Raw genomic sequence first — 26960 nt, 5'->3', positions numbered from 1 at the left:
TAAAAACTTATGGGAAAGTTGAAATGATAATATTTTTAATGAATGAGGTACGAACCATATTTATTTGTATTTAAGAAAGTTAGCATAACTATTACAAAAAAGCAAGAACAATATGGTGATAGCTTTCTGGTGAGTGGAAAAAATATATAAAGAAATAGACATGATTCCTCAACTGACTTTCACCTTGCAAGATTGCAGTAAGGACCTTTCCCTTCCACCTTTTATTCTTCTTCTTTTTTCATCATGTTTGTTTGCGAAATAAAAGGATCATCTGCACTTAAAGGCTGTAAAGTGGGTAAAGAAACCTCTGCAGTGCTTGTCATATTTAAAAAAAAAAAAGATTCTTTCCATATTGGAACCTCCTCTATCTTCTCATAATAGCCTTTCTATTCCAATTAGAGTAATGTTGTTGGTGCTTCATTATTAGCCCCATAACTATTATTGATCGAAGCACTCCATTGTAAGTATGAATCCCAATTTCTTTCTGGATAATAATGATTTGATGCATGCATGATTGAAAGTGCCTGAATTGTCGATTATTGAATTAAAAATCTTTCTTCTATTGATTTCAATTTGCTCCAACAGTTCTATTAGATATTAAATAGCAGGAATTCTGCTAATCTACACCAACAATTTGCTCCAAAAGGACAGCAATCCTTTTGCGAGTCAGAGATATGTTTACAGAAGTTCTGTTTTATGTGAACACAACAAATTTCAATTAATTAGAAAGACAGAAATGTACTTCAAGTTATGATTGACTCTTGACTCTGCTTCTTCCACTTGCTGCTTCGATCAAATTTCCTGTGTAGTTGGGATGTCACCTGTTCGTATTTTCAGCCAGTGAGGTTCTATAGATTTTTAGCAACACCTACAGTTCTTTTCAACATTTTTTTCTCAAAAATAATTAAATAATATTTGTAGAAGTAAAATCCATTTACACGTACAATAATACTGAACTAGAGCTACAAAACTACAATCCTCCACCCTGAGCTCTTCCCACTCGAGCGAAGATTTCTGACGTGAAGAGTCTTCAAATCAAAGCAGTAAGCAACAAATCCTCTTGCTAATATCATCTCCATTGATTTATTCGCATTTTGGTGAGCCAATATCCAATTTAGCAAGAACTTTGAGACTGCAGATCAATTCTTCCCATAACCTCTGAAACGAGGGAGAGAAATTCTCCATGCCCTGAATGTAGATAATTGATTTAGTGTATCAACTTAAACTGGGCTGGCCATTAGCTCTGTTCTTGTTTCAGATTTGGAAATCTCATGTTGAATATTCTTGAATTTGCTTTTTGATGTTCTTGTTCTAGGAAGAGAAAGAGGGGAGTTGCTTAATGTAATAAATTTATCGTTTTTGTTTCCATCTGAAGTTGCTTCTGTGCCAGATAGAATGCGCTTCAGATGTGACCGCTGGCACATAATTCGACCTTTGTTCCACCCAGGGAAAGAAAATGATGATGAAACATTATCCTGCAGGAAGGAATAAATTGCTTTCACAATGGGAACTTCCTGTGAAGCCGAGCTTTTCTCCATCCGTCCCCGTCTGGTCAAACCCAAAAAGAAAAGAAAAACATGAATAAGAGAGAACAGTAGTTTAAACAATGCAATTAACAGTCTCCAAATAGGAGATAAATAAAACAGAACTGTAACACAGGCAATGGTTTTTTCCCAGTAACATTTTACTCTCACCATTGAAAATGCAGCAGTGAGAAGCATTATTTCATTTTAAGTTGTATATTATCAGAGCAAGAGAAGAATGATATTGAAAATCTTGGGTGGTTGTTACAGCGTTAAACATAAAAGCCTAAACTAGTTAAGTGGAGAATCCTATATGCAATATCAAATCATATTGAACCTTAACAATACATCCCTCCTGACATGCAGGCCCAGTTGAACCAGACAATCAGTACATACTTGAGAATGTACAACAACAAAGCACATTACACTATGCCATCTCTAATACCCCTTTAAGGTACTTAACTCAAAGCTTAATCTAGTAGGTAAAAGGCTATACGACATATGGAATCATACTGAACTTGATACTTGATCAATATGCAAGTTCTTAAAAGAGGAAGTTTAAGAACTCGATGTTATATGATGCCCTGAATGAAGCTAAAATCTTCAAATTAGCATTGGTATATTAACCCAGTTCTTCAAGCCTCTCTTATAAAACATGTAATGTACAGATGAGAAAACAACTTACACTGCAACAACTGATGCTAATTGAGGAAGATCCTCCCCCTTCGAGAACATCTCACACATATTATTCAGCCACACAGATATCGCTGTATACGCACCCCCTTCCCACATTCTACAAAATCACCCATAACAAAAGTGAGCAGAATTCTAGGAAGAAAAAAAAAAAAAAAAAGAGAGATAAATTTGATGATACCTGTGGACATCTACAGCCCAGACAAGTTTACTTTCACGAAAAAGTTCTGGGAAAAGCCCTCGTTTTGTTGCTTCATTGAGCACTCTTGCTGCCCGTTCTTTCTGACCCAGCCACCAAAGTGCTTCTAAAAGTGTGTTATAAAATCTCATTCCCAGACCACATCCTTCAGATTTAAGTTTGTCAAAGACATACTCCACCATTTGCCAGTTGGAGTCATCATCGTAATCTCCTTTTATCATCTGCCCAATCACTTGATGAATATTTGATACCCTATTTGTGACCATCTCATCAAGAACCTCATAAACTTCATTCCATCTGTAAAAAGGAGTTGAAGGTGTTGAACAGAATAAATTGCTACCCTTGCATTGCATTTCCAAAATTAATGAACTGATAGTCAGAGCTCAATTAAGTGCTTAATTTGGTATGCCACAAAATGAACTCATAGCCAGAGCTTAATTTGGTATAATTAAAAAGATGAATTATAGGGGGAATGATGTCTTTGATTGGACAGGTATGCAACCTGGAAATCAGTAGAACTGATGTCAGGGTCATGGTTTATGTCCCAGAAATCATCTCATGTATTTCCACCCCGTCTTAAAGTTCTAGGTGACAAACAGTGAACTATAACTTGTTTTAAGACATCATCAGGAATATCCATAGCACTAATGTATGTATTTAATAACCTCCGTAAGTTGCTTAATTTATGCAGCTTCCTTTTTTCACATTCTAGCAAAACAACTAAGGTGAACTCTAATAGCATATAGTTTTCTTTCAATTCATTTCTATATACTTAATGCCTAAGTTCGAGGATGATATTTCATGACAAGGGAGTGTCTCGGGCTGCAAGAGTAGACGTGATTTTCCACATAGGAAAACCGTAATATATATCACATAATCTTTATTAATTAGGAAGAGTTTATGAATTCTTTTAATTAGGAAGTTTATTTATTTGAAAGGTCATTTATTTTTAGTAGGATTTTGTTTTCCAGGTTATTTCTTTGCTTAGCCTATAAATAGGGATACCTAAAACTATTGTAATCATTGAGTGTTAATCGTTTTCTTCAAGTCATCCATAGTGGGGTTTCAATCTCACCAAAACCGGATTCTACCGTATCTAAGTGGATTTACGACATCAGTAGTGTGCAGTTAATGTAAGTCTAATAAAATGACTGTTAGAAGTAACCCAAACCTGTTACTCTTAGCATAAACAGCTAGCATCATACAGTAGCACATAACGCTGGGCAATATTCCTGAAGCTCTAATTTCCCGGAATTGCTCCTCACTCTCATCAATAAGACCAGCAGCACAGTACACACTCAAAACTGCCTCGAGGCTCCGCTCATCTGGCTCAAATCTTGCTTTTTCCATCTCAACATATGCCTTGATAGCTTCTTCAAATTGGCCTCCTTGTTTATATCCTTCAATCAAACCATTGAAAGAATTCCTGTCTTGTGCAACCCCAGATTCCCCCATTTTCCACAAAATTGCTTCAGATTCCTTGTAAAGTCCACCTCTTGCAAACATGTAAATCAGTGAATTGTAAGTATCAACAGTCGGCTTACTTCCCATTTCATTCATTGTATTAAACATAACAAGGGCCTCATCGTACAATGCAGCCTGTCCATAAGCTTCAATAACACTGGTATAGGCCTTTGAACTTGGCACTACCCCCTGCTCATCCATATGAAGTAAAATCTTCTTAGCATCCTCATGTAGCCCTCCTTTACCACAAGCATATATCAAGCCCTCATAAGTCCCCATATTTGGCTCCACATTCTCCTCCACCATATCATGGAATAATGTCACCACCTCCTTAAAATATCCACCCTCACCAAACACCTCTATAAGTATATTATATGTAGCCACATCAGGCTCTGTATTACTGACTTTCATCTCCAAGAAAAGCTCTCTGACATCATCATATCTCCCGTGCCTCCCATACAAATTCAATAATATACTATAGGTAACCGCATTTGGCACACACCCCGCCTCTTGCATCTGCCTAAACACCCCCATTGCATCCTTAATATTCCCTTTTCTTGCATAGGCTTCTAGTAGGACATTGTAGGAGGAAATTTCAGGTAAATTACCGCTAGATTCCATTTCCTTAAGTAATTGGCTAACCTTCTCTAACTTTTCCAATTTCCCAAATGTTTCAACAAGATTACGATAAGTTGTTATATCAGGCACCATCCCCCCTTCATTCATAGTCCTAAAAACCATCTCAGCCTCATCTCCTAAACCTCTATCAGCACAAGCATTAAGCAAAGTATTATAAGTAACAATATCAGGCTGTATGCCTTCATGCCTCATTTCCGCAAATAAACTTAATAAACCCTCCCAATCTAATCCACCTCTAGCACACGAATTTATCACAGTATTATAAGTTAGTATACCAGGAGGAACCTTCTCTTTCCTCATCCTCTCTAGAAGCTCAAGCGACACCTCATACTGGCCATGACGCCCGTAAGAGTTTATCAAAGCTGTGTAGGAGAAGACGCTACGTGGCACGCCGTGAGTAGGCATTTCTTCGAAAATCTCGGCGCATTTTTCAAGAAGGCCTTCTCGTCCTAATAGACTAATCATGATTGTGTATATGTGTTCATTTGGCTTACACCAAATCTGACGCTGCATGTACTTGAAAAGCCGAAGCGACCTTTGCCAGTCCCCGCGCTGGGCGAATTCTTTGAAGACCAGACTGAAGTCGTTTAGGGAGAGCTTGTTCTTGAAGATTTCAAGACAACGCGCGATGCTGCCACGCGGAGGGAGGCTACTGAGTTTGTTGATTAGGGTTTCGACGTCATAGCTGTACTTACCTTTCTCAACGACAACGGACGGATTGCCGAGGACAAGTTCTTTCGATTTGGCCCGGGCTTTTCCGGCGCCGGAATAGGTTCTATGGTCACCAGAGACTGAGATGAGTCGTCTATGGACGGGAAAATTGGGGAACGGGAAGCGGTGAGGTTTAGGCTTCGATTTAAGGAGTTCCGTGGAGATAGGTGAAGAATTGGGAATACAGAGCGAGGGCGATATGGTCATTTTCGTAATTTGGATAGCATAAGCTTTTGTTAGTCAATAACAGATTGAGGGGAGCTCGATAAGGTATAGAAAGTGAATTTTCTCAGAAAAACTAAAATTTAAGCTGAAATTTCTCGGCAAATTGACGCCAACAACATGCCTCTGAGAGTCAGAGAGCTGGAGAACGAGAGAAAGTGAGCTTCGATTTGAACTAGCTTGAAGAAAGACACGTGGAGCTTTTGTGGATAAACATTAAACAGGGACCAAAATGGAGCGGCTTGGCGGGTTAGATATTTGCACCACGACTAGTCATTATGGATTTGACCCGAATATTGCGACGCAAGCAAAGCTCTTTGGCGGCAAACGAAATTTCGAACTACAGCCGAACGAGAATGCGAGTTGGCTGAGATTTTATTTGGAATTTAACTCAAATGGTGACCTTCTCAAAAGAGAAAAAAAAAACTCAAATGGTAACGAAATCCTTTTACAGAATTGGATTTCGTTTTTAGGGAAATGAAGATCAAAATTAAATCTTTACCAAAAATGAAACTTTTTAGTCTTCAAAGTTGATAAAGATCAGTGAGAAAGTTAATAAAAAATAATTCATTATATTCTTATAAACATCAACTAAATTAACGATTTCAATTATAAAATTAAATGAATCAATAATCTTTTCTAAATAAAATCCTTAAGAAAATATATAAATGAAACTATTTTTTATTTTTTTAACTACCGTAATTTTGTTGTCTGAAATTTAAAAGTGGATCCTATTTGTTACTAGATTTATCAAAGGCGCTCCGTAATGAATAGTGCATTACAAAGTTAGTATTTCATCAAATCAAGTAAATCTTATAACCAATGTTGTGTCTTTTTCTTTGAGTATTAGGGAGGGGAATTCGAACTTGAATCTATTGTCAGGTCATATATATACTTATCACTAAACTATCTATTAGTATGTTATAATCAATGTTGTTTAAACTATCATGAAGATTTTATTATAATCAAAAGAAATCGTTCTATAACAAACTATATCTATTAACTCATAATATAATGTAAATATAATATGTTCGGACTTAAATTTTATATCAAAAGTTAAATACCTCCTATTTTAATTTGAAAACATTAAATAATAGAGTAGAAATCAAATTGATAATCTACAATAATAAAATATGCATTAATAATATTAAACTCTTAAATAAACTTCAATTATAAATTAATGTAGGATTCTTAACCCTTATCCTAAAAAAAAAAAATCCTAAAATTTAGTATAAATACTACAAATTTACCTTAAGGACGGGTTAATTCACAATTGACCACTATTCAATTTCTGAGCACGTAACAATTTGTGCGGTGAACGTGGAACATACTTTCACACCCTTGAATTTAGATCTTTTTCTGCTTTTCACCTTTGACAATCATGGCCAACAACCTCATTGAACACCCTACCAAAGCAGGTTAGTGATAATCATGGCAAAGCAGTCGTGCAAACTATACTGGTTCTCCGCCCACGACCGACCCTTAGATGGCGGCCGCTATGGCTTATGCTTATTCACAATTCACAACTGTGTTGAAGTGCCTTTTGGAGACTCCTCACCTTAATGACGACCTAACACCTCGGGGTGAACAAATGAGCCAACACCCCAGAGAGCACAATGTAGGTCCACCATCACTTAAACCGCCCAGTTTTCCAGCGCCTGAACAAGCCCAAGAGGCTGAGTCAAAGGCAAAGATTAGCATGATAGCCCCCTACAATCAAGATTAGCATAATAGCCCCCATATAGCCCAAGCTTAGGCATTTGTGATCTCGTAAATAAAGTCCCATAGCTCGGACATACGTGGCTCTTCCAACCTAAATCTAAACGCACTCTTCACTAAGACCATCAGATTAGGCATATTTAAGTTCGCTTGCTCTAGCATTGACATATTAAGAAGACAATACTATTACAAGTAAAGCAAGGAGATACGACATGTGGAATATAAGTTATCTTCATTAATGCCAAAAGGAAGAAAGTTACATAGACGAATACAAAAGGTCTTTATACGAAGAAACCTCCTTACAAACTAAATAAAACTAACTCCTAACTAAATATTTTGCCCTGCAAGCAAGACTTCAGCAGTGCCTCGCCCTCTGAAGAGATGATGTGAATATCTGCTTGCACCTCGGTGTCCACTTGTTGCGAAGGCAAGATGTCTTCAATAGTAGTTTCTTGCAAAACATCAACTTCAACCTCTCCTACCCCATCCTCTTCTCCTTCACCTTCCTCATCATCATTAGGTTATATATCATTAACCCAGCTCCAATTCTTATTTGGATCTTGGGCCTTCAGTTCAGCAATAATTTTTGTTCTAAGGCTTAAACACGCTTTCGCCAAGTCCTCTGCATGGTCCCTTCCAGATTCTGAAGTACCTGTAACTCCTCCTCTACCTCCTTCATCTTTCCCTCCAAATCCTTATTCTTAACTAATAGGTCCCAGTTCTCCTCTTTTAACTCATCAAGCTCAGCTTCCCGAGTTTCAATATCTGCTTTATCGTGAGCCTCCTGCTCCTGCATAGTCACTTTTGCACTCTTCAGTGCATCTCCAGTTGATTTCTCTTAACCTCCATTTCTAAATAATCTCCCCTCAGCTAGGTTATCTGAGCGAAGCTCAAGTTGTTAGCATTTAGAGCCTGGAAGAAAGCTTGGTTGACAAAGTCTTTTCTATCTAAGTCATCCATATAATCGAAGCATCGTACATCGGCAGGAAAAAGACAGTGACGAGCCATCTTTCGGCTCGGCCCGTTCTCTTGGAGACTACAACTCACCCCATACTTCTTCATAAAATACCCTTGGATATCCAAAGTCTCACCAACCTTAGGAGGAACAAAAGGGGGAATAGGGAGGGGCATTTCTCTCCGCCTTTTTTTGTAGAGGCTCAGATGGGGGACTCAAGGGGGTAGGCTCGGAGTGGGAGTCCCCCAAGGTAACTTCAACCTCGGGCGTTTGTTGATCCAATACCGCCGCAAGGACTTCTTTCACCAAACTCTCAGTTGCAGCTTGTTTCCTCATTGCCTCGGCCACCTTTTTGATTTCGGAATTCTTCACTTTCTTAAGAGCCATACTTGCACAAAGGTAAGAAGAAAAATTTATAGACGATCAGTTAGTAAACCAATATGTGGCGCTATTAAGATAAAAAATTACCAGGTTTAGGTCTTATAGGATCATTAGGGGAACATATTGGATGATCCTCAACTATCACTTGCTTCAGGTCAACCGATCTTAACCCCCTAACCTTTATCATCACCACACATACTTCGTATAAGGGGTAGGGGAGCCAGGTAGTTGGCGACATGGATCAACTGTCCATTGATTTTGTATTACGAACCCTCCTAAGTGCTTTTACAATGAAGAACTTAGATTTCTGATTTTTTCTAAGGAGGAGATCTTTAACTTATTAGCAAACATATTGCGGTCCTTCTCCGCCTGGAGGAAACAATGATCCTCGTTCGGATGGACACCAATGTGGTAAAGCTCCCAAACTACCCGAGCTGTTAAAACATGCTCGTCTTGGTGAGCTAAGGCAATTATACCGCATAGAAACCTCAGACCATTAGGATGTAACTGGCTGATGGTTATATTATATTCATTGAAAAATGATTTGAGGGACTCGGACAAAAAGAGCCGAACCCCAGATCTGAAACTTTCTTCATACATCATGATAGAATTCTTATCTAGGGGCTCAGTAATCCTCATCTGCTCCTTTGGTCTGATTAGTTGATACTCTAAAGGAATCTGATATACTAAACTTATGTCTAGTAGCTCACCCTCATCAATGCTCGATGGCATGTCGGCCACTCGCACGTTCTCTTTTCCACCCCTAGCCTCGCCTACCCCTGAGTCTTCCTCCTTCACATGATCATCATCAGGCCGATCAAACAAACCTTGGATATCCTCTCCACCAGGAGAACCCTTGACTTCAAAAGAAAATTAGAAGAAAAATATATACAGAAATAAAGAAACTTACTTGAGTTAGAGAGAGAAAGTTTTGGAGAGAGATGCTCTGGATTCAGAAACTGAAGAGTGAAGTAAATGAGGAGAAATGAGCCTTATTTATAGAGGGCCTAGACACTGAAGGGTCACGCTCATTAATTGAGAAATTCATGAGTTTCCCCTAAGTGTAACAAACCAACACCTTGTTTCTCAAAAAAAAAAAAGAAGGCTATCACATCATAACACAAGCAGATGAAAAGACATTCAAAATAAAAAATGACAGTAACAAGAATTAAATAAAAACTTCCATTTAGGCATAAATGACCAAATAATTAAAGGGACACTACTGATAAATACAATAATAAAATACGAATTAATAATATTAAACTCTTAAATAAACTTCAATTACCGATTAATGTAGGATTTTTAATTCTTATCGTATGAGAAAATATCATAAAATCTAATATAAATACAATAAATTTATCCAAGACAGATTAATTCACAATTGACCACCGCTCAATTTCAGAGCACGTAACTCAAATGTATATAATTTTTTGATTTATGCCAGTAGGTGAGGGGAAAAAATTGACGGCCTAACGAGCTAAATAACACAAACAAATCAGAAAACGACTTAAAAAACGAGTTGATTGGACCCCTCCGCTACGTCGTTTAGCGAAGTTGCTGAGGGAACCTTTCCTCAATAACTGTAACGAAGTTGACGACTCAAAGTCCCAAACCACTGTTATTTAGATTCTCAAAAACCTCCCCAACCGTTTCAATTCCGTCATAAAAGAGTTACACTTCCCTGCTCTCCACCTCACCATGATCTCTCTATCAATACCGCAAAAACTGTTATACCCCACGCTTCCCAATGCACGCTTTCCCATCAAATCCTCACCAAACTACTACATGCGTGCAGCCACGTGTCGAAATCCCACGCGTACGGGCCAAAACAATCCACGTCACCACCGAGTGAAAACTCCATGGGCCCCGCGTTCCTGGCGCGCTCCCCGTAATGAAAACGAAAGACGGAACCAAAGAACACGCACCGGCACAGCGGTTTTGTTATTAGTTATGGTGGTAGAGTTGTAATAACGTGAAATCTTTGGGGTATTATAGCAATAACATAACATATACTGTGGCTTTCGGTTCATAACAGACAGCTGATTGCAAAGAAAGGGCAAAACATCTTCCAAAAAACAGAAAAAAAAAAAAAAAGAAAAGAAAAAGAAAACAACCTCCCGGTTTCTTCTTTAACAACTTTGGTCTTAACCAGCAACTAACTAACACTTTCTATTCATTTTCGGCCTCCAATGGCCGATTCCGAGGTAAAATTACCTCATTACCCTTCTATCAATCTCCTTTCCACTGTAACCGTCATCATCTCCAGTTCTCCACCTGCGTCTACTCTCTTTTGGGTTTAGAGAAGGAGAAGAGTGAGATTTTGATGGTTTCATGTTGAATGGAGGTTGATGGCAATTTTCGAGTTTGCTTTTTCTTTTTTTTTTTTTTTCTTTTTTTTTTTTTTTTGCTTTAACTTGATTTTTAGTGCTCGTTTTTTTCGTTTTTGGTTTGAGCAGAAATTGACGGCCTTGAAGAAGGCCTACGCCGATATAATACTGAATACGGCAAAAGAGGCGGCGGCGAGGATAATGGTGTCCGAGAGGAAAGCGCAACGGTATCAGCGGGAGCTGTTCGCTGCCAAAGACGAGGCGTTGCGTATGCTTCTTAGGCTAAAACAGATGTTGGATTCTAAGGTTTAACTGTTCTTCACTTTAGCGTTTTTTCCCTTCAAGAAAAGTAATTGCCTTTAATTTTGTTTTTTGGTTTGAGAGCGTACTCCTGGTTCGTGTGTGAATTGCTCTTTGGTTATGTGGCTTTTTATTAGCGACTATTTATGTGTGGAATGGTTGAACTTCTGCTGTGTTTGATCACACATTGTAATGAGAGATTCTTTCTTCTGTTAGTTTAATTTCTCAATATGGAGGCTCTCCATCTCTGATTTGATTTGGTTTCTTTGATGTTAGTGAATGCTGTTTGGTGTCCTCGTCCCTTTCATCCATCATGTATTTGGAATTAAAGAATTTTCTTTAAACATGTGTTGTTGAATCGGACAAAGTAGTATAAATAATAAGTAGGGTTGCATTGGAAGTTAGTGTCAATGAGTTCCACATTTTTTTTTTTTTTTGGAACTCTGATAATTCATCATTTCTAGGGGTAGGGATGTGTTTGTTTGAGTTATTTGTGAATATTCCTTAAATTTCAATGATTTTGCATTAATAACCATTGCAAAGATACTTGTCGCTTTTAATATAGGGAAATTTGATTGTGCCTTATTATTATATTTCTTGCATCATAGAACATGCTAGTTATACACTAGACATTGGTTATCTACGGTTGATTGGGTGTGTATTGATTTACATGTTTTAGAATCTCAAAAGCATGCAGTGTTTGTTCTGACGTGATTACAAAAATATTGAACTTGATGCTTGTATCAATATATAACTTGATTTCTTCAGTTTCCATCTAGTACAATGCAGGGATATATGTAAAGTTATTGCAAACCATCCTAATTCTGTTTGTGAGATATTTTATTTAATATAATTGTGTATCATCAATGCGCCGGTTATCATTTATAATAATACAACTTGCGAGGTTGATCATGAGTTATTCTGAGTGCTCAAATGTTAAAGGGGTGGGCAGGGTCAGGTTGATCCTAGGCTCTAAACTTGACATACAGAATTCCATTACCATTGAAGGTTAATTTCATTCATTGTAATTGGGTGCTCATGGGTTCATGCAACTCTAAAAGAAGCCTTTTTTTTTTATTGTTTTGGCATCTTTTTGGTGATCACTGATACCAGATTGAGATTTTTCATTCTGAATTTGACCATCGGAAACAGCTAATATCCACAAGTTAAGCAATTTAAACGCTCAGAAAGTTTTCTCCCTGCAGATGAGTTGCAAGTGAATTTGTTGGCTCAGTTACAACCATCATCTTTCGGTTTTAATTTAGCAGGCAACAAGTGTAGGGATTAAATCTTCTGAGTTGTTTAGATCTAACAAACTTAGTGAGGTAACCGAAGTTGGTCTTCTCTTTGATTCTGTCAACCTGTCATTCGCACTCTACCTTGATCCACTTTTTTTTTTTTTTCCGTTTTTAGTTTAAACAAATCCTTCATTGATTGACGTTTTATATTTGTAGGTTAGTGAAGCAGAAATGGTATCCCTGACTCAACAGAGAAGGATCGAAGAGCTAGAAGCACAGCTTGGGGAAGCTGAGGATATTGTAAAAGACCTTAGAGCAGAGTTGAGAGAACTACAGGATGAATTGGAGAAGGTGACAAACAGGCAGATGCAGCCACTGAGTGAACAAAATTCGGGGGCTGAAAATGCTACTTTGATAGCTACATTTGAGGAGAATAGACTAAGTACTTCTTGGTCTGTAATATCTTCTCTGCCAGCCTTACAATGTGATCCAGTAATAACTCATGAGATGAAGAATTCAACTTTCAACGGGACTTTCGATGGCAGCAAATGCTATAGTGGACATGATTGTCATAAAGACAATTGTTTTGTTTGCAGTCCTGATTTTGCCTCCATAGTGATGAGAAGCAAAGAGCCTGAGCTGTATAGAAATGGATGCACTCAGAGAATTCGTGCTTTTGAACGGAACCTGTTAGGTGGGAATTTGTCTCTTTCTCGGCAAGCTGAAGAAAAGAATCAGATAGTTATCAGAGAAGAAGGAGAAGAAGAAGAAGAAGAAGAAGAAGAAGAAGATGAAGAGGAAGAAAAAGAAGAAGACAAGGATATATATAAAGAACTCACTGCCAAGGTTGATAATGTTTGTGATATTGAAGTAAGTACAGATATAGTTAAAGATGTTGAAGCAGGTAATAAGTGTAGAAAAAGAAAAAGAAAAAGAAACAGAAATCTGTCTCTTTCTGGGCAAGCTGATGGCATAATGGATCAGCTATCTATGAGAGAAGAAGATAAGCATATATGTAGTAACCTTACTTCCAAGGTTGATAATGGTTGCGATACTGAGAAAAGTCTAGGTATAGTCAAGGATATTCCTAGAAGACTAAGAAGAAAAAGAGCTGCTAGATATAGGAGACATACGGTGTACAAGAGTTTTCCTCTTCCGGCTGTAGATAATGATCTTCTAACTGGGGAAGATTCTAGGACAATTGATGATATACCTCAGAAGGATCCTAAACTTTCACTGTCAAATAAAAATGAAACTATCACACAAGTTACAAAAAGTGACGCAGAATTTGACAGGACCTGTTTGTTCCAGAATAGAACAGACGATAAGTTGTCAATAGACGTACTGGAGTTGACTGGACAGGATGCTGGATCTGCAGAGAGTTCAGAGTTTCCAGCTAGCAAAACAGATTTCAAGATAGCCAGTGTGTTGCTGTCAAACTCAAATCCAAAGGAGCCTGATGTGATTGAATCACTTGCTAGTCAACCAATGAATAAGTTTCTCTACACATTCCAAAGAAAAAGGAAGAAGGAGTCTCCCAGCAGCCCAGATGGCGATTCCTCTATCGACAATGGCACTTTGAAGAGAAAGACAGTGGGAAAACAAATTGGTTACGGGGAGTCACAGAAGTCAGGCTTAATAGCTGAATCATCTAGAGATACTCGGAAGATGGCACAAGTTGCTCGTCAGGTTGGTTAATATTTGAGTTAGCTTGTATGTATTCTTCATTTGCTCAACTCTGCTTACTTGTTTGCTTGCAAAGGAGCCTTATATCTGTCTCTTAATTTTGTACAAACATTATATCTGAGACTGATAGTGTCTTAAATTTTATCTAATTGATAATGCTGCATGTTAGGAATCAATTGGAACAAAATTATAAGCCCAGTTCTAAAATAGAACAATTATGCCTTTGCTCACATTCAGTTTGAACAGTTATGGAATTATGTATTGAATCAACTGTAGCGTGATATCTGACATTAGTGAACCTAGCCGTAGCACACTTTTAGCAACTGTCAACCAACTCAAAACATGTCCCAGTAGAAGCAACCTGGTTAATTAAAGATTTTAAAGATCTCACAAGGTTTAACCTTTTTTAAGGAGATAGATATCAAATATTTGACAGGATCTCAACAATGTAGATTTTCTAATCTTGTCTTCTTTAAATTGAGATAATTAAAAACTAGCCTGCTTTTTTTATCATGGTCTCGTCTGCTGCTTTAAAAAGTTTTTTATAAATCTAGATTTAGTGATAACCACTTGATTCTGTTAGAGCAGCACGATGCTTTTTGGATGAAATGAAGGACTAATTATTTGTGTGTCATGTAAAACATATCAATAATTACTCGTGTCATCCTGGATCTGTAAGTTTAGAGTAACCACATATCTGCATTCTGATCTGTTAATTGTCTGCTAATCCAATCATCAGCCTGCTTCAACATTTGTGCTATTCATGTAGTGTTTTCCACTTCCCAGTGTTTATAATACCAACTAATGTGAATGCATTTTTGAGAAGTTAATTGTTCTATGGGAGTAAAGCTTCCTTCACTGTGGAAGCACTAATCGAGGGGGGAGTTTGTCAAGGCATGTACAACAATTGTTGCTGTTGGTGTTAGGAGTGTCCGTTATATATTCAGTGGCATCATACTTAGCATCTGATCTGATGTTTGAATTCCCATTCCAATTTGTACATAGTTGTTAATATCTTTCAAATTCTCTCCTGTGCAGCTTATATCGTTGTCTGAAAAGAAATGGTGGTAGAGTCGCATTCAAGAAATGAGGACATGGGTTTCAATGTTGAAAATGGAAATGCTGTCGTCTGCAATGCAATTCCAGAGAGACGGCGTTTCCTCAAGAAATCCTATGAAAATGGAGGCTGCTTTTTCAAGAAAGAGCAGTGGTTACCTTAAATAATATTTGGTCATTGTTATATCCACCAAATTTTCAGCGTTCTTGTAATTTCTTTAATCTTATATCTTGGATTAATTATATATTGAAGGTGTCAAGATATTAACTATTTGACACAGCTTTACTTAAATAAATGAAAATTCAAAATTTTTACTGATTATGAACAGGTTTCAACTGTAATGCATTGTCTTGTATGAGTGATTGAAGCCTTGCGGGTATTTTAAAGGGCTAGGTTGGCCGGGGGCCTGCTCTTCGCTGATACTACGAAAATCTTAGCAATGCAGAGTGCATTAGGACTCTGTTCGGTATGAATGTTTTTTTTCTTTTTGAGATGAAATATAAATGTATTTTTTAAAGTTTCGCATTTTTTTTTTCTTTTTCAACAGAATGTTTTCATTTATATCAATAAGGTAAAATTTTTGAATATTTACTATTTTAGTATTTACTAATCAAAAAAGGCTTTGCCGTGTTGGACTCTCAAGTTGGAAATTTTAGGGAGAGGAAAGGGATGAACAATACGACACCGTTCTACAGAAGAAATGGCCCGTGACTGTATCATGACCAGTCCCTTCGTCATGCACGACAAGCCGTATTATAACCGGTGCTAACGGCAGACCGAGTTATTTTTCCGTTGGGGCGAAGGGTATGCTACTTATGATAAACGACGGGCGCTTTGGCTTGTGATTCAAACAAAAATGATTCCAGAAGAAAAAAACAAAAAAAAAACCTATGTTCCATCGTGTCAAAACCCCCGAAACCAAGCTAAGCAGAGTAGAAGCACACAAGAGGGATGGGAATAGCTAGCAGAGCAGGAGATTGGGCATTCAAGGCGTTCACGGCAAGTCTAGGCGTCGCCACCATATATCTCACCACCACTTTCTCTGTCAACGTTTACAGAGGCATCTCTTGGCACAACGCTCAATCGGTACTTTCTTACTTCTTAGGGCTTGCGTTATCATTTTCGCTTGATTTCTTTTTTTTTTTTTCCAATTACGCCTTAACAGTCAATTAAATTCAAAATATTCAATTGGTTCTTCTTCAAATGCTATAATATAAATTACAGATGCAGGTATTAATTGTGATTAGATAAACTAAATCTTTGTCGTTGATAATTGAGTTGATGTAATATCCTATTACTAGAAATTAGCTTATCTCAAGAATGAAACAGAATCTCGGAGGATCTAACATCAGATCCAATAATCTGTTTGCTTTGTACGAAAAACCATGTAACATGTAGCAACACTTGATAAGGAGCACCTAGGTTGATGAAACTGGAGTATTTGCTATTCTTAGGATTGAAAAAGCATTTTGGTTAGAGAGCAGTGAATAATAGGCATTTTGTTGAAAAGGTATTCTTTGTTTTCCCTGCTTGCCACTCAAATGATGTTGCTATTCTCTTTCTGATTCTTATGTTCCATTTGGCATTTTGATCCCCAAAATGCTAGTTAGCACTCTTCATTTCAAGTCTTAAATTTGCTTGTCCCCCTCCTTGTTTTTATTTTCTTATCCTAGTGTTTGCACATATCAAAAATCCCTTGCTAGGTATTTTTCATTTTTTATGTTCCAGCTTGCTGATTATAGAGCTTTGCCCTGCTTCTTCAATTTTTTTGATGTATTATATCCGTTTTAATCTTTCTTTGCCTGTAACCTTCCTTTTTAGCCCATTAGGACTTTTGTTTGTTGGTTTCTCAAATGTTTCTGGAGGCTATCTATGTTAGATAGAATTCTTTTGTATCTTGTAATTTTCTGTTTTGGAGGCTATCTATGTTAGTGTTCTTAATGGACATGAACTAAGGTTTTTGAGTGCTGAGCTTTATAAATTTACCACTTATGTGGTGTTTGGGAATTTTCAGTTTGTATGCATTGATATTACTGGCTTACTAGTGTCGTATTTGGCATTTTCAATTTGTTAGCATCAGATATCTTTGCAATGGATCTCACAAATCACAATCATTAATTTCTTTTACAAAATATCTGAACTGATTATGCTGCACATCCATTTTTTGTCCTTTTGAAGTTTAATATGTTGGCATGGTGCTTTATTAGCTAAATAAGTAGCTATGGTATTGCAACAAAGACATTCTTGATCGGGAGTTATCTAACTAAGATTTCGATTTTCCGCGCAGAAAATGGACAAGCAAGGCACCAGTGAGCAATCTCCATGACTTCTATTTATTTATTTATTTCCTCTCCTATCCTTGAAGTTTTGGAAAACCTCATGTAAACTTAAATTTTAAATTCCATGTTCTCTAGCAGGGTAGGAAGTTGAATTCAGGGAAAATAACTTCAAAATTATGTGTAGTGAATTTTGATTACTTTGGCATTTGATTCTGCACTCATGTGATTTATATTGATGAGGAATTTATTCGTTTCCTCAGTCTGGAAAGCCTGGAAAATGTTTGATAATATTAAGCTTTTGATAGTTGCTCTGAAAGTAAATATGTTTTTGCATGTTAATACAAAAGGATTCGTAACCCCTTTGTCTATTGACGATGAAGGTTCATTTGTGGCGAATAGAAACAGTACTTGAAGGATCAATAACTTGTTTCCAAGTATGATAAGCCTTAAGGCTTAAATCCCAAAGTAGAAAGTGAACAATGCAATATATTTGAAGTTTGGTATAGTTTCTCATTCAATTCAATTGCATATATCCATTGCCAGTTCTTCAATGATCATATGTATATCTACATAAATCCCAAATTAGTATTTTGAAAGTTAAGACTACAACGGATAACTCGCCAGAACAACAGTATCAATTATCATCAAAGATCAAGCAATAATAAATCAAGAACGATAAGAGATGAATGAACCTAGGGGATACATGATAATACTCTCTATACATATTCAACACTCTATACCAGGTTGGGGATAATTGGTGGTAACTTCTCTCCCAGTCAAAAAAATAGAAAAGAAACAAAGGAAAAAGAATTCTACACTAAAATGAAGAATTACTGAATGATTGGCTTATCTTCGTTCACTTTCATACTCCAAAAAGAGAAATGATGTGATTATTTAAGCAGGAAAGCCATAAAGAAGTTGCGTAACTGGTTGGATGCGTTGTGGATGCTAATAATCTTCACCTTCCCTTCATCATTTCATGGTTTTCTTAACAATACAGCAAACAATTTAGCGCCTAATGAAGATTGGACCATCCAAATTATGTGGCTCATCTGCAAGTAAGCAAATAAAGAAAAAGCATGTTAGAAAGTAGAGTGGCAAAAACCAAATTTAATCGTCGTCGATTTCAATTTTCCAATTTCCGTGCTTGTTTAGTAGTTTTATTATAGAGGCAAATTCATTATCCAATGGTGATCATAAAAATCAATCAAACATCTTGCACAGTTAATTATTGTCCAAGTGATATATATATGACAGGGAGCACAAATCTAGGGATCCTACTACTTCATTTTAGGACATGCGTCTTACAAGCCAAAAAAATAAAAAAAATAAAAAAAAATATAAAGATTAAAGGTTACTTGGAACGCAAAAATACAAACTCATCACAAAAGTACCTGATGATCCCTTGCCTAGTGTTGTGCCTCCTGCGAAATCCCCCTTATCTCGTGAATCTCAGCCAAAGGATTGACTATGAACCCACCACAACCTTCAATTCGTAACCTGCGACTCTCTACGCTAACTGTTTCCTGATTGCCATTCTTATCAGCTCTGTGGCGCAAGGCAGCCAATGATGGCGTGCCACTGGAAGAGAACCTTGAAGTTGAGTAGCGACCTTGTGTTTTCCTCCAGAACTTGGAGCTCAGAAAATCAGCACCAGGCAGCATGCAACATGTGGTTCTCTGGGAGTCAGTCATCCTTCCAGTTGATACAGCCAAGTCATATGAGATCTCATCAAGTGCCAACTCTAGGCCATAAACACGTGTCTCCAAAGAACGCATTCCATTTTGAGAACTCCCAATGAATCTCTAAATATTAGAAGGTAAGGGCACAAAATGTTTGAGAAGAAGCCTTGTTCAAAATAAACTACATATGAAGTACGACAAATTAGCAATTACTAACTTCCTCGTTGAAGAATATTTAACAAACTGGCTAAGAAATTGAAGTTCGTAAAAAGCATTTAATGCTGTGCCAAGCAAACATTCAAAATTAGATGTCATCCATGTAAAAATAGCATATCCTCAATCAGATCAATAAAAATGAATAAATATCATATTCTAATTAGTCTATTCAGAACTAGTTGTTTTAACAAATTAGAGCTGGGATGTAATCCAGGCTGTGCACAAAATACTGAAAAATTCACAGCAGGAGATAGCAATCTAATTCTCACAGGCCAGAACATTTTTTAATTCATCGAGGAAAATCCAAAAGAGTTCGGTTTATCAAGAGAATCTGTCTCGATGATAATTTTAAGATAAGTATACACTACCTTATTATTTCAGCACGAGATACCAGACTTTAGTGGGTCTAACTATGTTCTCTCAATAGGAAAAACATTGAATTTGGAGGTTACCATACACAGTAATATCAGAGGAAGCTAGAGTCTAAGGAGATGCTTTGAAACTACCAGAGACAATGACAAGGAAAGAGAACAAAAAACAAGCAGCAGAACAAACCTGCAGGAGATCTAGTAAGCTAGATTGCTGCCTTTCAATCTGAACTAGCTGGTTGCGGATTAAAGATAAATCCTCACACTCTTTGTGGTTACTATGGTGATTCTCAGCAATGTTACTGGCTACAACAGTTGACACAGGACTCTCATCATGACAAGGAACCACACGAGATCCAGACTTAAACCCACCAATTTTGACCGCCTTATCATCAGCATTCTTACTGGAAACGGCCCGTTTTGCTTCTGTCTTTGTCAGCCTTCGATCCACCGCATTATCATTATCAGCAATCCCAGTCGAAGAAGCAATACTAGGAACTGCAATTTCAACTTTCCAATCCAAGGGCTTCATGCAATCTGCTTTTCGGAACAATGCTGGACCTGTTTTCTTTTCAGCACTCCTTAAAGAACCTCTCCTCCTACCCACAGTCGCTGCTGAATTATCAGGTGGAGTACTCCTGCTAGCTAAACCAGTTCTTCTCCTAATTTCAGAGGCTTCAGAACCAGCGGCATGAGAATTTCTGGAGCCTGTAGGGTAACGGCCATCGCTTGCATCCTCTGTTTCAGAAAAAAGACCAAAATTCAGAAAGCTAATAATACCCAACTAGAGAGTTGACACTTAACATCAATTATAATAAGTATATTAGAAGTAAACAACAAACCGAAAGCAGAAATTGAGAAAATGGCTTTGGATTAGAATGAAATTGACAATTTAAATACATCAATATATACTATAGATATACAAAAAAAAACAAAACAGTATATTGAATGTAACCAATCGACTGGCGCCTGAACATCCCATTATCCACCAGGCATCAAATCTAAACCAAAAAGGCAACAGTAACTCCTGACCTTTTGAAGAAGCCAGTGATCGAGGAGGCGGTGATACATCCTCCGAAACATCTGGAACCTGTTTCCATGATTCTATCATTTGATGCATCACCTCCCTTGCAGCCTTCACCTGCACGAGGCAACAATTCCAATTTCAAAGAAATTTTATTTTTATTTAAAATGATAAGGTAAATGAATTTATTTATATATTTTCTGACACAAGTAATTAAATCATAATATAATGAAAATCAAACCTTATCGAATTTTCGATTCTCGAAAATTTTCAAGCATCCACTCTTGAATTCCGCCACAGCATCCCTCTCCACAACTGCCAACCTCCCAAGCGCCTCCGCTGCTGCCTTCCTCGCCGCCCAGTCCTCACTGCTCAAAAATCCGACCAAAGACTTTACTAAACCGCCCATCCCTGCATATCCCTTCACTCCTCCAACTCCAATAACACTTCCGACAACAACTAGTCCTGCACTTTTCGCCCTGTAACTCTCGCTTTTCAACAGCCTCTCTAGCTTCGGCACAAGCATCCTCCCCAGTCGCCCGGGCTCTGGATCCGGCGTCGCATCGATCGCAGCTGCCAAACATAAAGCGGATCCAATCTGCGCATTTAAATCCTGTTCTGTAAAAACTGATTCACTCAATGGCTTCAAAAAAGCAGTCGAAAATGGCTGTTTAGTAATTTTGGAAGCGAGCGAAGATACTGTAGCAACACAATGCGAGCGAATGGAAGAGTCATGATCACGAATCCTGCGAGCGACGTAGGAGAGAATTCTAGGAAGGAAAGAAGATAGAGAGTTAGAGTAAAGATGAGAAAGCGTTGAGAGAAGATGGAGACACTGTTTGCGAATTAAAGACTTGTCGGTGGAGTCCGTGGAAAGTATGCAAGAGATAAAGGTAGAAAGAGTCGTGTTATCAAGATTTCCGGCAATGGAGTCTAGCTCGGCGACGGCGAGATTGTATGTGTCCCGGTCTGATAGTTTGGTAATCAATGTTAGCACCTTTAGTTTGAAGTTTTGAGCCATTTTCCTTTTTTTTTTCTTTTCTATTTCTTCTTTAATGTAGCGGTGGAGTTAATGGAGGTTGGGCGGTGGCGCTGTTGGTGGAGGAATTAGTGGCATCATCGCCGGAGGTTGTTTGGTTGGGCGTGAGCTGGTGGTGGAGTCTGTGAGTTTTACCTTTTTAAAGTAGAGAAATGGTCACGAGAATAGTTTAAAGAATTTAAGAAGATGATTAAGAGAATAAACGATGTCGTTTACTTTGAATTTGAGGGTTAAAACGCTGCAGTTTCAGTGGTCAAAACGGAGTTGCAAAGGGATAAACATGGCTGGAAGCGTCTAATTATGGGTTGATTGCATGTGTGTGAAGCAGTAAATCAAATGCTTAAAGCTTAAACTAATTAAGAGTGTGGCGTTTTTATCAGATAAGCTCGAGTCCATTCGTTTTGATGATCCACGCATTCTATTGGTCCAACTAACTCTTGCAACTTACCCGCGTTTGGTGATTGGATTTTTTTTTTTTTTTTTTTTTTTTTTGAGAATAAGAAGATTGGATGTTCTGTATAACTACTAAAATAAAAATATATATATATATATATTCAGAAAGAAAAACATAAAGGATGACGATCGTAAATTATTATTGATATTGAGAAAAGAACTCATTATAAAATATACAATACATATTATTATATTAGTGATGTATAACAACATATATTAGTATATTTCAAAAAAAAAAAAAAAAAAAAAAAAAACACATGACTAGTAATTATCCTTGTGTGAGTATGACTATTAGAATAATTCCAATTGAAATCGAATTTAAATTGATCTATTTTTAAAAAAATTAAAATCGATTTTAATTTTAGGAGTCAAATTAAAACCATATTCATAAGTTTATTTAGTTGAAAAATAATAACTTGAAGGTGTCTATAATTATTATGGAACTTAATTAAAATTCAACTCTAGTCCAATTTATCAAATAAAAATATTATTAAATAATAAGTTTTAGAAATAAATTTATATATTGACTATAAAACAATTCTTAATTCACCATTGGCTATGGAGGGTTTATAATTCTTAAATTTCCATTAAAACATTTTGTAATTCTATCAATAAAATAGTAGTGATTTATTTCCTATAAAGAAAATTAAAAACAAATCCTTTTGCATTTCTAAATTTGGTTCTATAGTAAAAATTAATATAATTATGTTAAAATTTTTCAATTTTCTTTTCTTAAAATGACTACTAAGTTTCATATATTTAATTGTGGTGATTGTATTTCTCCTCTATTCATCCAATAACAATTGATAAAAAAAATACTAAATTCTTTATGTATTCTGAATTATTAGGGTTAATTATTAAATTATAAGAGAAATTATTCTAAAATAATTCACAGGAAAAAAAAACAGAATATTTGGGCCTTAAAATATATGCAAAATATCAAATAATATAATTTAAATTATTTCTCAAAAATCTCATACTATAATTTAATTAAAAAAAGAAAATAATATATAGCAGAATTATGCACCGACAGGCTGTAGGTTATGAACTGAGGTGCAACAGAACAATGCCACGTAATTGGCAGTTTGTGTCACTATGGTACACCTGAGTGGGACTTAAAGATTTGTTTTATCCTTAAATGATGTGCAGGGAAATTTAAGATGCGGGAATGACCACGGTGGTCCAAAAAGATTTACTACTATATTACTGTTAGTAGCTTTATTATAGCTCTAGTGGCACGAAGGCATATGAGAAGTTATTATTTTAGAGGGCAGTTAATACTGGTACATTTTGCGCCAAAAAATTAAACGGTCCACGTGACTGTGCCAGGGTTTAATTAACTTTCGTTTACATTTCTTCGTATGCTTATATTAAAATTTTCAATTTGTAAAAAATAAAATAATTTTTCATTATCCATCTAATTACTTTTATTTTTTTCTTAATTAATTTTTCATTATCCATTTAATTACTTTTATTTTTTCTTAATTTTAGAAGCAAATTAATGCAGATATAATTATTAAAATTAAAATAATTACACGAGAGAAAAGGTAATTTAATCAAAATCAAGAAATATTTTATTTATATTTACAAAATTTAATTTATTTTTTCAATCACCATAAAAAAATCTCAAACAAATTTTTTATAAGCAAAAGATGAAATCAGGATATGGAAATTCAATGGATGGTTTGAGATTTTGAGCTAACGGAAATTTTTTATTGATTATTTTTGTTGTAATTCAAAAAATAATTTGGTTTGGTTGCCACATTTGTTGAGTGGTTCAACGGTTCTATTGTCCACTTAAATTAATTATGGTAAGACTTGTTAATTTTCTTTTCTAGGAAAGAATAGATTAATTGTTTGTTCCTCAAGATTTGGGGAAGAAGGTATGAACCGCGATGACTTGATTGCAAAGGAACCTTTTCATTTCATCTTGTTATTGTGTTTTAAATAAGAAGTTTGTTTAGCTTTATAGTGACTAGCAAATGTAATAATGTCACCATACCAAAAAATCTCAAATGCTAATATCTTTGAATAAGAAAAAATATCATCATAATCTACACGTAAAAACACATATGCAAACGCCAAACAGACAGTGATTCGATTAGTCTTTTCACTTTATGTTTCTCTCAACTACAGTTATTTTTACCAATTCGATGAATTAAATGGATAATTATCTTTTTTGTGTAACTCATAATGTTATTTCCACTCATCAAGTTTTTAATGAATTAAAAGAAAAATAGATGTGCAAATTAAAAAAGAAAACCATCTTCAATCATTAATCGAGGTTTCCATAAGCCAAAGCCCAAGAAGCAATGAAAAGTTAACTAAGCTTCCTTGTAAAAGATGTCTAATACCATAATATCATATTTGGCCAAAAGTATCATTCAAGTGGGTTCCATTATTGATTGATAGGACCCAAATCTTCCCTTGGATGTCTACAACCCAAATCAAATGAAAATTTATCATCTTTATCAAACATATCAATTAATGAAATTAAATTTAATTAAGGTACTCTTCATCTTTAAGTGAGATTGAAAGTTTGATCCTCATAGATAAAGCAAGTACTCGCTGAGAGCACTATACATTTTAATATGTCGATCCGATACGAACATGATCTAGTTTTAGTCCAATGCACTGGAGATATCTGTAGTTAAGACAAAAAATAATAATAATAATAATTAAGATACTAGTGATATATATAGTTGTAATGGGTTTATATGTGTTCATTGATCAGTTGGAAGCTACTTAAATTCACTTGTGGGTCTCAACAACAACAACTAAAACAACTACTCTATCTAATTAAAAAGGAAGTTTCATAATCAATATTGTTCTTGCTGATTGAAAAAAAAAGCAGTCCCTATAGTTGGTGAAAAGTTGTCTTGGATTAGTTGTGTGGAGATAATAATTAATGGAATTAGAAAGAGATGTAGATTATAGAAAATGGCAAAAAGATTGAGAAAAGAAGACGACATTTCTGAGGAAACTTTTAATTTTTTGGAGCAAGTCATGCACGTTAGATACGCTCTATGACTCGAGGTTGATTTTAAGAAGAAAGTAAAAGGGGTTGTTTGAAAGTTGGGTCATGGTTGTTAAAGGGTAGTTATTTTGAGGGTTGGGATGGGTCATTTGGTAAGTGAAACCATCATTTTTTTCTTCATGATCACTGTAACGGTCCAGATTGACTAAGATATTGTCCGTTTTGGGTCACATGCCCGTATAATTTTGTTCTCGGGTGCCAGACACACGGTAGATCTATACCCTCCTTACACCATGGTCAAACCACCGAAAAGGCCTCTTGACAATCTAAAATCTGTCCATACTTATGTATATTACTTGCACCTTGCACTTAACCGATGTGGTATTCGCTTAGGGTGTTACAGTCACTCGAAAAGGTATTTAGATAAAATTATAAATTTTAGATATCTGATTTCACATGTAAAATTTGATTTCATGTTTTGAACTTTAGATTTTATAATTAAAAAAATATCATTAACTAAAGTCATGTTTGACAATAATTTTTAGCGATTTTACGGAAGTTTTTATAAAACATTTAGGCCATATTTGTTATAGTTTTTTATTTTTTAGAAACAATAAACAGTTTTTTATTTTTTATTATTTGTTTTCTAGAATTATTTTCTTTACCTAAATCAAAATTGTTTTGCTTTTCTTTTCATTAATAATATTAAAAATTACTCTAAATGATCATACCATAATAACATACACAGATATAAATATTGTATAATATCATAAACAAATCAAAATATATATAAATATAATTTATTTATAATTTTCAGTATATCAAATTTATCGTGTATATTAAATTTACTATTTTTTTGTTAGATATTGATAATTTTAAGTGATATTGAAAGAGTCAAAAGTCTTTAATTTAATATCAAAATAATAATAAAAAAAGAATTTATACTTCAAATTTTAAATTTCAAAATGCATCAATAATGTATCTTAAAAAAAAGCATTAATAATGTGTGAGTAATTTAAATAAAAAAAAATAGAGAATTTTCAATAATTTTTTTTTTTGGACAATCATACCATTTTTTTGTTTTACTGAAATTCAACTAAATTAAGCAGCTATTTTTACCGAACATTTCTAATCTAAATCGTTATATAATCAGCTATCCGCTAACACGTTAATACAACAACTGAGAGCTAGTATTACCGAACATACCCTAAATTTAATAGATTTAATTCAATTCAAATGTAGTCATTTTTCAATTGAGTTATCCTTAATTCCCTAGTTCAATTAAATCATACTTTCAACTAAATTGAACTTATAAATTAATCTAATAGAATACATAAAATATAATTGGTAAACCACATTATTATTACCATTAAAAAAAGGGATGGTTCTTGTCTGCTAGGTTGAAACATATATTCATCGCAATTCAAGAAAGGCTGCAAAGACCCAAGAAATGGAAATTGGTAATTTTTCTTTTTATTAGCTAGGGGAAAAAGTGATGGTGGTGCCACCATTGCCACCAACAATCATAACCTCTAAGGAAACGTCATATTTAATCCATTTATGTCAAAATATCTAAAGGAATAATAATCAAAGCATGAGAATTGGTTATATAAGTTACATGAAAATTATCGTTACGCCATTGAATTAACAGAAATAAATTATATTTTCAAGTAAATTTTAATCGCAAGATTGAGGATTCGAAAATTGAAATAGCTACTTTTATAAAAATATAAATAATTTATTTAAGTAATAGTAATTTAAAACAATACCACATGGGTAATATGTATTTTGTGTTTGTTGAATGCCAA

The 26960-nt window shown here is 35.5% G+C and overlaps 3 protein-coding genes across 5 annotated transcripts; 1 reads left to right on the top strand and 2 right to left on the bottom strand.

The window, feature by feature from the left end:
• Positions 1 to 874: 874 nt before the first annotated feature.
• Positions 875 to 5654, bottom strand: PTAC2 (plastid transcriptionally active 2). Its single transcript, XM_012224770.4, has 4 exons — positions 3587 to 5654; positions 2398 to 2712; positions 2209 to 2316; positions 875 to 1548 (listed from the first exon to the last, which is right to left on the bottom strand). The coding sequence occupies exons 1-4, from the start codon at positions 5434 to 5436 to the stop codon at positions 1221 to 1223; spliced, it is 2601 nt and encodes an 866-aa protein (XP_012080160.1). The 5' UTR covers positions 5437 to 5654; the 3' UTR covers positions 875 to 1220.
• A 4887-nt stretch (positions 5655 to 10541) lies between these two features.
• LOC105640454 (uncharacterized) lies at positions 10542 to 15435 on the top strand. Of its 3 annotated transcripts, none has more exons than XM_012224769.4 (4): positions 10542 to 10710; positions 10963 to 11139; positions 12588 to 14060; positions 15096 to 15435. In XM_012224769.4, exons 1-4 carry the CDS (start codon positions 10696 to 10698, stop codon positions 15126 to 15128), a joined length of 1698 nt encoding a protein of 565 aa, XP_012080159.3. In that variant the 5' UTR covers positions 10542 to 10695; the 3' UTR covers positions 15129 to 15435. The 3 variants fall into 3 exon arrangements, with proteins under 3 accessions (XP_012080159.3, XP_020537519.3, XP_089571747.1); XM_020681860.3 differs by having other exon boundaries at positions 10710 to 10850; XM_089715621.1 differs by lacking the exons at positions 10542 to 10710; positions 10963 to 11139 and adding an exon at positions 12339 to 12458.
• Positions 15436 to 18006: 2571 nt separating this feature from the next.
• LOC105640452 (ARM repeat superfamily protein) lies at positions 18007 to 22031 on the bottom strand. Its single transcript, XM_012224767.4, has 5 exons — positions 20925 to 22031; positions 20692 to 20800; positions 19847 to 20397; positions 18788 to 19198; positions 18007 to 18445 (listed from the first exon to the last, which is right to left on the bottom strand). The coding sequence occupies exons 1-4, from the start codon at positions 21702 to 21704 to the stop codon at positions 18803 to 18805; spliced, it is 1836 nt and encodes a 611-aa protein (XP_012080157.1). The 5' UTR covers positions 21705 to 22031; the 3' UTR covers positions 18007 to 18445; positions 18788 to 18802.
• Positions 22032 to 26960: the final 4929 nt, after the last annotated feature.

This window comes from Jatropha curcas, chromosome 10 (assembly GCF_041381405.1).
Source record: "Jatropha curcas cultivar XTBG-Jc1 chromosome 10, XTBG_Jcur_1.0, whole genome shotgun sequence".
NCBI classification, from domain to species: Eukaryota; Viridiplantae; Streptophyta; class Magnoliopsida; order Malpighiales; family Euphorbiaceae; genus Jatropha; species Jatropha curcas.
This window is presented reverse-complemented; position numbering and strand designations above follow the sequence as displayed.